This window comes from Bacillus rossius, chromosome 14, assembly GCF_032445375.1.
Source record: "Bacillus rossius redtenbacheri isolate Brsri chromosome 14, Brsri_v3, whole genome shotgun sequence".
NCBI classification, from domain to species: Eukaryota; Metazoa; Arthropoda; class Insecta; order Phasmatodea; family Bacillidae; genus Bacillus; species Bacillus rossius.
In genome coordinates, this window is record NC_086341.1 from 38,596,253 (window position 1) to 38,609,031 (window position 12,779).

At 33.6% G+C, this 12,779-nt stretch overlaps 1 protein-coding gene across 2 annotated transcripts in view; it reads left to right on the forward strand.

Moving 5' to 3' along the window:
• Positions 1 to 12,779, forward strand: part of LOC134538803 (F-box/SPRY domain-containing protein 1) — a 43,054-nt gene that overhangs the window by 2,643 nt on the left and 27,632 nt on the right. Inside the window, exon 2 of one of the 2 annotated variants that reach the window (XM_063380305.1) lies at positions 11,453 to 11,543. In XM_063380305.1, the coding sequence (XP_063236375.1) occupies positions 11,453 to 11,543 (91 nt within the window). Of the gene's footprint in view, positions 1 to 11,452; positions 11,544 to 12,779 lie in introns of those variants that run through there. The other variant, XM_063380304.1, reaches the window with a different exon arrangement.

Genomic DNA, 12,779 nt, shown 5'->3' on the forward strand with positions numbered 1-12,779 from the left:
TCTTATCTTTTCCGCATATACCACATTTATACGATTTCGCTAAAAGGCCCTTGAACATTACATACTGAATTGCGGCGTCTAACTTACTGTACCCAAAACTGACATTAAATAAGTTATGTTTATAACCTCTCCACTCTTGTTTACCCCTGTCGATTTCACTTTCACATTTCACGTTTCACTACTCATGCTGGGTTCACGTCTATGCCTTAAACCACTGACACCACTACCGCTAGGCTGATCCATTTTCAAAATAACATAAACTCACTCACTTACCTTTCATTTTTAAACTCGCTACTCCAACTTCATTACATGCTATTTCTTCTACTAGCCTTGCTTACTTCCTATTTTCCCACTTTTATAACTTTTTTTTTTTCATTTTATTCTAAGAATGAGCATATAAGTATATGTTTTTGGCCAAATAAACAAAATATCATCACACGATTTTGTTGTTTTGTGCCTAGCCAGATTTAGTTCAGTACGAAGTTTTGGAGTACGTATAAGTGCTTTTTATAACATTAATTGGGAGTAGTTTACAACGTGATACCATAATAGCATTGAAGTCACCAACATGGTGGCACTGACATCTTTCCCACTCCTACATTTTTACAGAAAAAGCATGGGAATATGGGAAACATTCACAGTCTTGTTTTGCACAAATAAAGTTTCTTTATTAGACTAACTTTCAGGTATTGGATTTCATGCTACAGCCCCAAAGTACCTATTCTAGTTTAGAACATATGAACTAAGATAGATTTTTCACAATATAGTTTTATATATGTAATAAAATTCCGCCCGGTTTACTACCTATATTTTGCAATATTACATTTTATAATGTAATTATTCATTTTCAAATACGATTCCAACTGTCTGGTACTATAAAGAATACTATAGTTCTACCTATTCTAGTAAAGAAAAATGTTTTTTTCACATACTTAATATCTACGGTATCTTATTCTTTAGGTACTACAATCTCTACCAGTGTTTAATATTTTGCGATACAGTATTTCATTATAATTTGTTTATAATTTTTTACTATTATTTAAACTTTTCAGGTACATATCGTAAAGTATACTTCAGCCCTACCTATTCTAGTGTGGAACACAATACCAAAAATATATTACATACTCTAAAGTAATTTCCTCAAGAAATGTATTTGTGCTAAACAAGCATATGAATCCTGCCCTTCCAAAATGCCCTATTCCCACGCTTGTATTCTTCAAATACTGTTGATTTGGTGAGAATGGTTGATTGGGTTAGGTTCGCTACATTTTAAATACTAAGTTGTCTGACTGGTTGGTTAGGGACTACAAAAATTAAATGTAGCCGAAAGATTGGATAACATGTTGGAAAGTGAAGAAAAAGAGCATTTTTAGGAATTTTTGTTTTTTAGAATTATCTTTTTTGTCAAAACAGAAGATAATTTAAATTATTTCCAAAACAACCATGAGTAGCACTTGTTATCATTGTATATATATTTACATTGTGTAACATCTATAGGTATGTGTTTGTATGGGGGACGCACCACAACGCTGAAATACCACAACGCCGAACGTACAATAACGCCGAAAAATGTCATTGCAGGACTGCCACAAAAGTTTGGTTAGGTTAGGTACACAAATTCATTCAGTTGTTTTTCATTTTGCTCCTGTGGCCCCTTCCCCCCCCCCCTCCCCCCCACAGCATCATTTTTCGGCGTTACTGTATTTCGGCATTGTGGTACACAGCAGTTTTCTAGCTGTCGGCGTTATGGTATTCAGCGTTATTTTACGTTCGGCGTTATGGTATTCAGCGTTATTGTACGTTCGGCGTTATGGTATTCAGCATTAGGGGAGGTAGGGGAGAGTTGAGACACTTTTTATATATATATTTTTTATGTGCTCAATAAAAGCCAAATATTTCATATCTTCATGTCTGCCTAATCCATGGTGTTATTAGCACATAATAAAAAATAATACAGTAATTATGTTTGCGTGAGTGCCTGTAAATTATAATATTACACAGTGTTGCATAGTGTATCAAATCTCCCCATGCTAGGGAGAGATGATACGTATGTTAGGGAGACCTGATACACTTGTTAAGTATGTTTATTTATAATGGTTTCAAAGATTTGGTTTTGCACAGAAGCATAAACAAAGTATGTTAAATAAAAATAAATGTTTTAATAAATGAAGATTTACCAAATTAAATGGTAGGAAACTAAATAGTTTGAAGTAATACCCATAAATACATTTAACTAAACTAAACAAAACAGAATCAACAGTTTCACAACACTTTACTACTACACATTTAACAAGTTTCACAAAATAGGCCTATATTACATTTTTTTCTACAGATCATGAAAATTACCTATAATTTTGAACACGAAAAAAACGATATAGTCTCATAAAAAAAAACTTCTTTAACAGCATTACCTCATGTTATAACCATGAAAACCTTCTCTGAAACTGAATCCTTCAATCCTGTCATTTCGTAGAGTAAATGTGGGTTCACTAAGAACTTTCACTATTTGGTTTTCATCTATCACAGTAATGTCTTCTTTTTCTGGCCACTTAAACTTTGAATTGGAAACATACCTGTCAAATTTTATTTTACACACACTGTCATCAAAGAGATTTTCAATTAATCCCACAAAATAAACAATTGTTTTCTTAGTTGTGAATGACACAAGAACCGAACATGATTATTTTCCTCACAATAGAATTCCATAATTTTAAAAGCATTTTATAACGTTTTATGTGTGCTATGTTTATCCCTTTTTAGGCATACGCTTTGCTTCACTTTCACTCGATTCAGAGCTGCTGATTTTTTCATTCTTAGATTCTGTCTCGTATTCTTCACTGTCAGAAGAACTAATAGTTGCACACTGTTGAGGATAACGGTTTTTTTGTTTTTATTTGTTTTATTTTTAGGAAATAGAGCCTTTTTTGTGGACTTTTGTTTTTCAGCATATTCCTCTTCTAATTGATTTTTCACTGGCGTGTCTGTCAGCACTGTTGACTTGGCTCTCTTTCTTGGTTTCCTAGTGGTGTTATGGACATTGTCCTTAGCTTTAGCTTTAGGTAAGGGCCTAATATCTGAAGGTGACACCATGTTGTTGCAACCATTATTTGTGTTGGAACTGGATGATGCCTCTTCGTGACTCATAATAGCATCTTGAGGTTCTGCAGCATTTTTTAGCAGGCAGTCTGTAACCAATGATGGCATAAAATCATTATCAGTAAATCAATCTCTGTTGAAGGGCCAAATTCCAGCCTTTTTGAAACCGGCTAGGATGTTTGCAGGAGTAAATGATTTTGGGAATGCTTGTCCAATCACTTCTCCTAGATCATAGATTGTCCTGGAGTTCTCCTTTTTTCTTTTGTAGAAAAATGGCATCTAAAAAAGAACAAACATATTAAGGTTAAAATATAAAATAGTCTTAACACCAAATGTAGGTACAATCCAAACAGAGCCCTAATAAATGTGACAGAATATGGCAATATTTTTAACTTCATTTCTAAACCATAGTTTAAAGGCTTACAGCAGTTAAATAAAATAATATCAAGAAATTCCGCAAACAGATTCTTCAAACAGGCTATCAAAACAAAATAAAAAATAGTCTTATGTTTTTTAGGAGAAATGATTCACTGTATCAAGTCTCCCTGATTCGGGTGTATCAACTCTCCCCTGTTGTGCCTTATACAAGAAGCATAATCTCTTGCACTCATACAGGTTAGAATCAAACTAATAAAAGCAATTATGGTTCACTGAGTGTATATATTCTTTGAATTTAAAAGTTTTATGACAGGCTTTCATTGTATAAAACTTTTATAGAAAAGAATTCAGTAGGCTTGAAAAAAAACTTACATTGGAAGAAACACTGTGAGCTTCTTTCTTCGTGTACTATTCAAGCTGCCATCTTGATTTACCTGTGTGTTTTTTTATTAGAACCTAACATATAATTCACAACTTATCATTGGTACCAACATTGATAATTACTTGAAAATTTTTTATTGTATCAACTCTCCCTGTGTATCAACTCTCCCCTACCTCCCCTATTGTACGTTCGGCGTTGTGGTAACGACCTGTTTGTATACCTTGTGCCTTTGCTTTCTTTGTGTGTCTGTTACCTTTTGTAGCATCTGCTCCATGGTGGTTGAGCGGTCTTATCAGTTTCTTTCATCAGGGTGATAAGTTTTCAAACTCGAGTCAAACCGAAATATTTTGCAAGTGGGAATTGTGGTGGACATTACCGTAATCTGACAAGTTTTCTCGATTATTCTTTCTTCCACTTATTCATTCTCTCATTTCTCGTCTTATCATTCCACATTGTCTTTAATGACTCTGATGTTGAGTTGTTCTAAGTCTTAACTCATTTACTTAAACATTTAAAGATAAGTCTATGAACTAATGTACTTCATGATGCACGTTGTAGCATCTGAAGACTAGTGACGTCTGCATGCTGACAAATTGGTCAAAAGGTTGATTCACACCTGTAATGGGTTGGCAACTAATTTTCCGCTCTGGGCTCTATGGACACACCTGAAAAGACGTGTATATGAAGTGCTCACGTGGGATTTTCATTATGCAAACTGTCTGTAATTTTGAGGTTAGGGGAGTGAGTGGTGAAGAAAAGAGTAGTAAATGGTAGTTTAACGATTGGATATTCACTGATTTTAATGTCCTTTTTCTACTTAACATCAACAATACTTAAATTTTGGTCATTTTGATCCTTTTTTTAGTTTTATGGTTGTCTTTTGAGTGCTGCTACCTAAAGCAAATGCAGAAAGTGAATGAAAATTCATTTTAGTACGTGACATATTTTTGCATCTAACAAATTATTTTTTAAAAGGAAGGGAATTCTTTTCCTGATTTTTTTAATTTTATTATTTGGTACCAGATGGTCTGATTTATAAGCTCGAAGGGAGAGGTTACATATCAACTATTTTATAAACGTAAGCCATTGCTGGTGTGTGTGTCTACGTATTGCATAGTAAATCTATTTGTTATAGCTACTTACCTATAGCCAAGGCGATGCAGTATGTCTGAGCATAATTTTATATAAAATGGTTCTCCAGAGTTCTCATTTTAAATGAATAATGGGATTTCTTATGACTACAGTCTGCAAGACCTCACTTGCGGCATTGTACTTATATGTACCTATCTTAACCTCTGAAAGCTACAAATTTAATCACATGGATTAGGTACTTTTACAGATTATGTAAATTTATACATTTTTTTTTTATGTGTGTTCCACAGAAAAAAGTTTATTGTGCGCTTTCGTTCTGTTTCATAAGGTAAAATAGTCATACATATATAATATTATTGTGTTTTTACATAAATAATGTGTGTTGTAGCCTACCTATGTGTATTTTTGTGTGTATGTAATATCAGTTTTTTTTATCCAAATATTTGTGTTCTCATAGAAGTAACCCTATGTAAGAATATGTTTTTACTTACTTCTTGTACAAACTATCATAGGTTAATGATACTATACGCATATTCTTGTCTATGTAACAGGCTGTCAAAACCAGACAAGTTGTAGCAGGGCAGTTCCACGGTGTCGGACGTAAAATTTGGAAACAAATTTGTTGAGTAATCTTCTTCGTATTACTATTCTTTTCCATGTATCATTAATATTAATGCTTGAGTAAAAAAAGAGAGATTATAGGGTACATCCTGACATGGAATGGTTCGAATTTGCTAACATGCAAGGCAACAATTTGTTTTTTATTTTTGGTGTTGGACGTAAAACAGAAAACAAAACATTTGGCACATCAGGGGCTAAAGTAACTAATGTCTGTGAAAAATGAACTTATTAAATTATGTTATAATTTTTTTCAGCTTGCCTGAATAATAACAAAGAATGTGCATATATTAGATGAATCATACTGTTTAGTTATCATAAATGTATACATTTTTAAACTTTGGTGTCGGACGTAAAATGATGGGGTCGGACGTAAAATGTATGACAAAAAAATACTTGGTTCACAAAGCTTAACTAAAAATACTAAAGGAACTTAACTTATTATCCAGTATATGGCTTCGGTGGTTACATTTATCACTATAACTGATGTTTCTTCTTAAGTGTCACTGTCACAGTCTTTCTCTCTTCTTATTCTCACTTTCCTTGAGATACATTTCTTTCACTGTATTACCACTAACAAAAATGCTAACATTAGGCCTACTCTATATGGATAACAAACTAGGAGCAGGAAATGTTGGCAATCACGAAATGAACATGAATTGAAATTGGTTGAATCTTAATTTTCACATATTTTGCTAGTGAACTGAAACTGGCCTCTACTCCCAGTCACAATAGGGGCATCAATTTTTTTTACCACATCACTAAATAAATATGAAATGCAGTCTTCTAGTGAAGGCCACTTGTAGTAACTACCAGTGTCTGAGAGATGCATAACAGATACATCAACATAATCTGGCCTTAATTTTTTCACCAGCCCTGGAAACAGTTTGCCATCATACTTAACTATAACCCAGTCGTCTAGATTCACGTGGTTACATTTAGTGCTATTACTCATGATGTCTCCTTCACTGTTACTGCCCTCATCTCTGCTTATTTTCACTTTCCTAAATACTTCATTACTGTCACTGGTACCACCAACTAAAATGTACTTGTTTCCAACAGGAGTAACGCAGTGAACACTGTGTGTGTTTGCAACTGGCAATGCTTTGGCCCATATCTCAGCTACTGTGTTGTTCTTGCTTCTGTTCTCTTCTGCTGTGATGTAACACACAGTGATGTTGGGATTTCGCTCTGCTGCAATTCTTGCAAACTTTTCTGGTGTGTTTACAATGCTTCTACTTGCCTTGACATGGTTCCAGACACTTCTTTTAATTGTTCCCCCAATACCGTCAACAACACGTTTTCCATGCGAAGTCGCAAAGAAATGCCATTTAAGTTTTATGGTGTGAATTTCTTCCAGTTTGGCAAGTACTGAAAAAATAAAACGATTTTTGAACTGTGACGAAGCACCATCTGAGAATATATTTACTGTACTAATATCTGGGTAGGAAGTTTTCAAATACGTAAGAATATGATTAATGTAACAAAAAACTTGTAATTTGGTGTGTTCAAGATCATCAGATACTATTACACACCCTTCAGTTAGGTTTTTATTAATCCATGCATAAATTGTAAATAAAGTTGATTGTCCATGGCTCCAGTGAGCTGATTGTATTTCATTTTGGTTCACCAGAGATGCATTTTCTGCAAAATCAACTTGAATCACAATTTCACTGCCATTAACATTTGATTTAATGGTTTCAAATGTCTTTGCTTGAATGCGTTTGATATAGGTATGAACTAAAAAGTCTTTCAACTTGCTTTTCAAATCTTCAAATGTTTCTTGCACACTACTCAGTATCTCCATCTTCTCTGAATGTCCATCATTGTTTTGCCACTGAGAATATTTAAGTGGCTTTCTCAGATCTTCATCTTTAGGTGTATGTTGACTTATACTGTTAGTACAAGATTCACAACGGTTGGTCATACAATCTTTGGATGAAGCATCACACACTAGAGTAGTAATGAAGGAATCAAAATCTGTTGGCAAGTCTGTAAAGTCTTTCAGTGCCAGTAGCAACAATCTGACATTCTCATGATAGGAACATACACACACAAAATGTGGAATTTGAGAAAAAAGTTTACAGTGTTTAGGACGAAGTGCACAAAATTTTGCTCGACAAATTGTAACCTGTGGGTGTTTCTCTACAAATACCTTATACGCCTCACCTAGTGACACCAAGAGATAACGAGCCTGGACTTCACGTTTCACTTTATTTCCATCCTTGTCTACATCTTTGTATATTACTCTGTCTTTCTTTCCTGGTGCTTGCCAACTGACATCATCATTCTGATAAAATATATGAACCCATTTTCTTAACTTTTCTGAAACTTCATTTTGTCTGGTTCTTCCTATTGGAGGAGTTACTTTAAAGCCACATTGGTTAGCTAGACATTGCACAACATGTTGCCTTTTTCGTGGAGACTGTGGCAAATTACGCTGAGTTTTTTTCATAGCCTTTCCTAAAGACTGTTTTGTTTTAAATGGAGTTGAACACAAAGGTATGTCACTGTTTTTTTCAATTGTTGCTGGCTCACCTTTTTTGTTATGATACCAACATTTCACTCTTTCACTTTCCTTTGCACGTAACTTCTTCAGTTCTGGCTCAGACATACTTTCCTTCTGTTGTTTTCTATATTTAGCTTTCCTTAATCGATCTTTCTCTAATAATTCTGCTCTTTTTACTGGATCACCACCCTTAATTCTTGCTCTGCGACGTGCCATCTTTTCTTTGTTGCTGGTCTTTGCCATGACCTAAAAAGAAAAGAAAAATTAAATAAACTATAGAAAGATAAGTAATGAAGAGAGTGCTTCAGATATATTATAAAAGGGCGTAGGCCCTTAGGAAGCAAAAAGACTGTAACTGTTAATTTCAGACATAACATTTATTCCTCAAATAAGTTCCATTAAACTTTGGCTTATTAACTTTTCCCATGAAAGTATTATAAACATTAATTTTTAGGTTAGGAGTTACTCTATATAATATGGGAGTATTGTAAACAGATGTGTTTACAGTATACATCATAGTAAACAAATAACTGCCTACAATAATGAACATAAATTACTTACACTGCTGTTGGTGTAGCTTTCTTTATCTGTTGAAGAATGTATTTCACTACAAAAATACTGCAGTTTCAACAATAGAAAGGACTGTGAAGGCCAGCATGGGTGACATGTGAATAACCAAAATGCACAAGTGCAGGTGTGACAACTTACAAAACAAAAATTATGTTCTACAAATATAAATAAAGATATTTACAATATAGGCGGTTAATTACTTCATAAAATCACTGAAAATATAATTTGGTATTAAATGTAAATATTATTAAATTTGGTGTCGGACGTAAAGTGTCGGACGTAAAATTATTTTTACGTCCCACCCCCCAGTTATATAAAAAGTTAATTCATAGCAATCTTTTGTTATGTATAGAAAGTAAAGATCAGTACAAACCTACTTTGTATGTGGGTTGTTAGAATTATATCACTAGCCTTGTGGGCTGTATAAAACTGAATACACATTTTGGTGTCGGACGTAAAACTAAAAAAACACCTGCTTTGAGGGAGGTTTATAGAACAGTTATATGATTTAGTCTTCTTAATTATAGTTTCTACGTGTAGCATTAGGCCACACAAATTGAATGGCTTAGAAACCAATCTAATATAGTATTAGTATGTCATCAAGATCAGCCAAGAAAGCAATTTGCGTACAATTGAAACTACTAAGAGAATAATTTTTATTAGGTTTGTTCATCATTATTAATTACATCACAAAGTTAAAGACTAATCTAAGGCCTAGTTTCTGGTAGAGAAATATGTTAGCTTTCCAATGATATAAAACATTTCTAGGTTATGTTAATTTTAATATTTGCTACCATGGTTGACCTTTTCATGGAACTGCCCAGCAACTGATACACCAACAAATCCACGCTTTTGTTAAATTGGTTGAACTTAAGTAGTAATTTGATGCAGAACTTACTAAGATTCACTAATCGTGAAATATCAGACTCTTGTATTGAAACCCGCACATACAAAGAGATGAACCTCAACATTGTACCAGATGCATCCGCCATGAGATCTAGTTTCGACAGTTCGGTTGGCAAATAAGGCATTTAATGTTGGGTACATTAAAAAATTCTTTGATAAAAGTTACAATTACTTTAGAGTCTACAGATACATGTTTATTACTTCTGTGTTTGAATTCAATTTGTTATAAAAAAAAAAAAAAAGGGTTGTCTGTAAAGTCGGTTTACGAACGATAATTTTACGTGATAATGTCATAAGAAAACATTAATGAAAAAATGCATACTTTTTAATTTTCAAGTATTATTTACAGTTTTTGCAAATTTAATTTCAATAATTTGTTTAAATATAATCACGAACAATCAGTTAAAAAGCCCGCCTTAACCTGTTTGATATTAATAGAAGATTTTCTCGCACGGTGGTTGGCCGGTTGTTGCACGCTCTGCTCAGGCAGAACATGACAGTGAGTCATGCTTTTTCGTGCATGCAGCCGGCATTTATCGATTTATAAGACGTTATTGCTTCAAAATGTTATGTACCAAAAATTAACCACATGGAGCCAGCCCACCTGCTGAGAACACACATGTTGCCCACAGCTTCAGAAGAATCCACGTGATTTGGAGTGGTGATCAGTTTCTGGATTTTGCTTTCAAACTGTAGTTTTATAGGAGAGAAAAAGACTTGAATGTGTGTTTTCAGAATGATTTTCAGGCATGAAACAACTGGTACGTATTCTTGAAAGCACCCAATGGCCTTACATTACACCTTTATCTTCATTTCTCCATCATGTAATGTTATGGGTTACCACTCAATTTTCATAGTTGCCCCATGCATGACAAGAAGCCTACACACTAGCTCAGAGCATTGTGCTTAGAGGTGATCCTGTTCTAGAAACACCAGCGAGTATCACACTTATGAACCTGCCTCACCAACATCCCAAAATAGGTGCCTCTTAAGTACATGTCATTTTAATACAATAGTTTTTTAAAGAGATTCACCCTTCATTTCTTGTTTTTACTAATATACACAAGATGCATGGCTAAAGTACATCTATGTATATTAGGCATATATCTGCGAGTACTCAAAACATATTTGGTATTCAGTGTTCGTAAATAATTTTATACTCAATTTGACATTTTAAAATGTAGGTACCTGTATGTATTTTTAAATATTATTTGTTTACCAATGGATATCCTTAACCATGTGGGACTCCACAAAAAAAAATTGCAAAATGTAACATGTATGAGGTTAAGATGATTTATTGAGAAATTTAAATTTGGTTTCTGTAAATTTCACACATGTTTTTATGTTTAACAAATTGGAGATTATGATTTAAAACTATAAATAATACTCTTTATTTTATTTATGTAATCATTTATAGAAACAAAACTATTTTCAAACTTAAAATATTACTGTTTAACAGGTTTTTTTAAATTATTCCAACAATTTACACCTCTTTGTTATGGTTCTATGTATATTCCTCTCTTTTTTTCTAGAGTATTGTATTTTGGATAAATTGTTCTTGGACTTTTGTGTTAATTGTGAAAAGAATATTTCACTGTAGGTATGTTAAAATTAGATCAGAAAACTACTCGATATTCGTGAATAGTATTGGGATATTCAGTTTGAAATTTTATTTGAATGAAAAAAAAAATAGTATTCACAGAAGCTGTATGTATATGTTTTAGTGAGTGTCAGATGTATTATAGCTAAATATAGGTAGTATTTATTTTTGTAAGTTATTAAATTATATCATTAATGGCTTTGTAATTGACCTAATTTTATTGCATGGGTTTGTCCCATCATGTGCCTGTGCCTTTGGCAGCTCAGTTGTGTTTGGATGTTTGACCTTGAACGTTGTGCAGGTTGGGGAACGGATACGAGTGATCCTAGACTGTGATGACAACACGCTGTCCTTCGAGAAAAACTATGAGTTCCTTGGTGTTGCATTTAGAGGTATTTCAGCTTATTCGTTTGCTGCATACACTCACCCACGTTACACTTCAGTCCACGCTGACGACACATCCCACATTTTGCAACATCTTCAGTCGAGGAGGAGAGAGATGGGTATCGAAAGATGCCATAAGTATTGGTTTTCAACAGGTTTTGGTCCCTAATATTTTTTTTTTATCATTTAGTAGTGAAAATTCTCCTTTTTTAAAGCATAGATCACACACCAAGAGATTTACAAAAACCTTAACATAATGTCTATTAACAGTATTATTAAGGTTGTAGTCATTCCAAAAAAAATTAATTATATAAACTAAAAGCCAAGGATTTTAAATAGGTTACTATTTGTAGCAGCCATTTATTATTATTGAATTCAGTCATTTCAATCCATCCTAAAATAAAGAAAATTTTAGGAAATTATGTACATAAAAAATGATTATGGACTCAAAAACTGTTAAAACCACCTTAATTTTAATGTATTGTGTCATTTTTTTGCTTTGTTCTCAAGTTGAAGATCGGCCCTTCAGTCTTAAAGAGGGTTCACAAATTATACATGTTGATTTTGAACTTTAGATAAATTCATATGTGGATTAGTTACCTAGCGTAAACATTAAGGTAGACGTGCAGCCTAGAAAATAAACATTTAATTTAGAAATACTGTTAAATTGAGATGATTATTATTATTGTTGTTGTTGTCTTTAGTTTTGTTATAGTTTAACTTCTTGTTGACAGCAATGTCACTAGAGACGGAAACCAAAACACAAGCCAGGAGTATTGGGGAAATTGGGGGAAGCAATCGGCCATGCCTAAAGTAAGGAACTGTCCCAGCATATTTTTGGAGTGGGAAACAGCAGGAAAAAGGAGTAATGATGGCCGTCTATTTGAACCGGAGTCATCTGGGATGTGAGTGCATTGTCATACCACCGTGCTGTCTTGCACCATAATCAGGTGGCTAGCAACATGGAAATAGTCAGGGAATATTTTTAATAATGAGGTTAATAAAAAAATTTAAGTTAAAGAAGAGAAGTATTTTTATTTGTACCGGTTTAATGTACACATCCTTTCTTTTCCCTTCCCAACCTGTGTGAGTGTCACAAAAAGTTTTCTTCCCGTTTCTTTTTGATCATAAGTACCTACATCAGTACTTCGACAATATGACGCTGACTTCTGCACTATTGTCAGTAGTGCGATGAAATAATTTATTGTTGTCCGTTGCAATAGCGAAATGTGTGCAGACGAGTT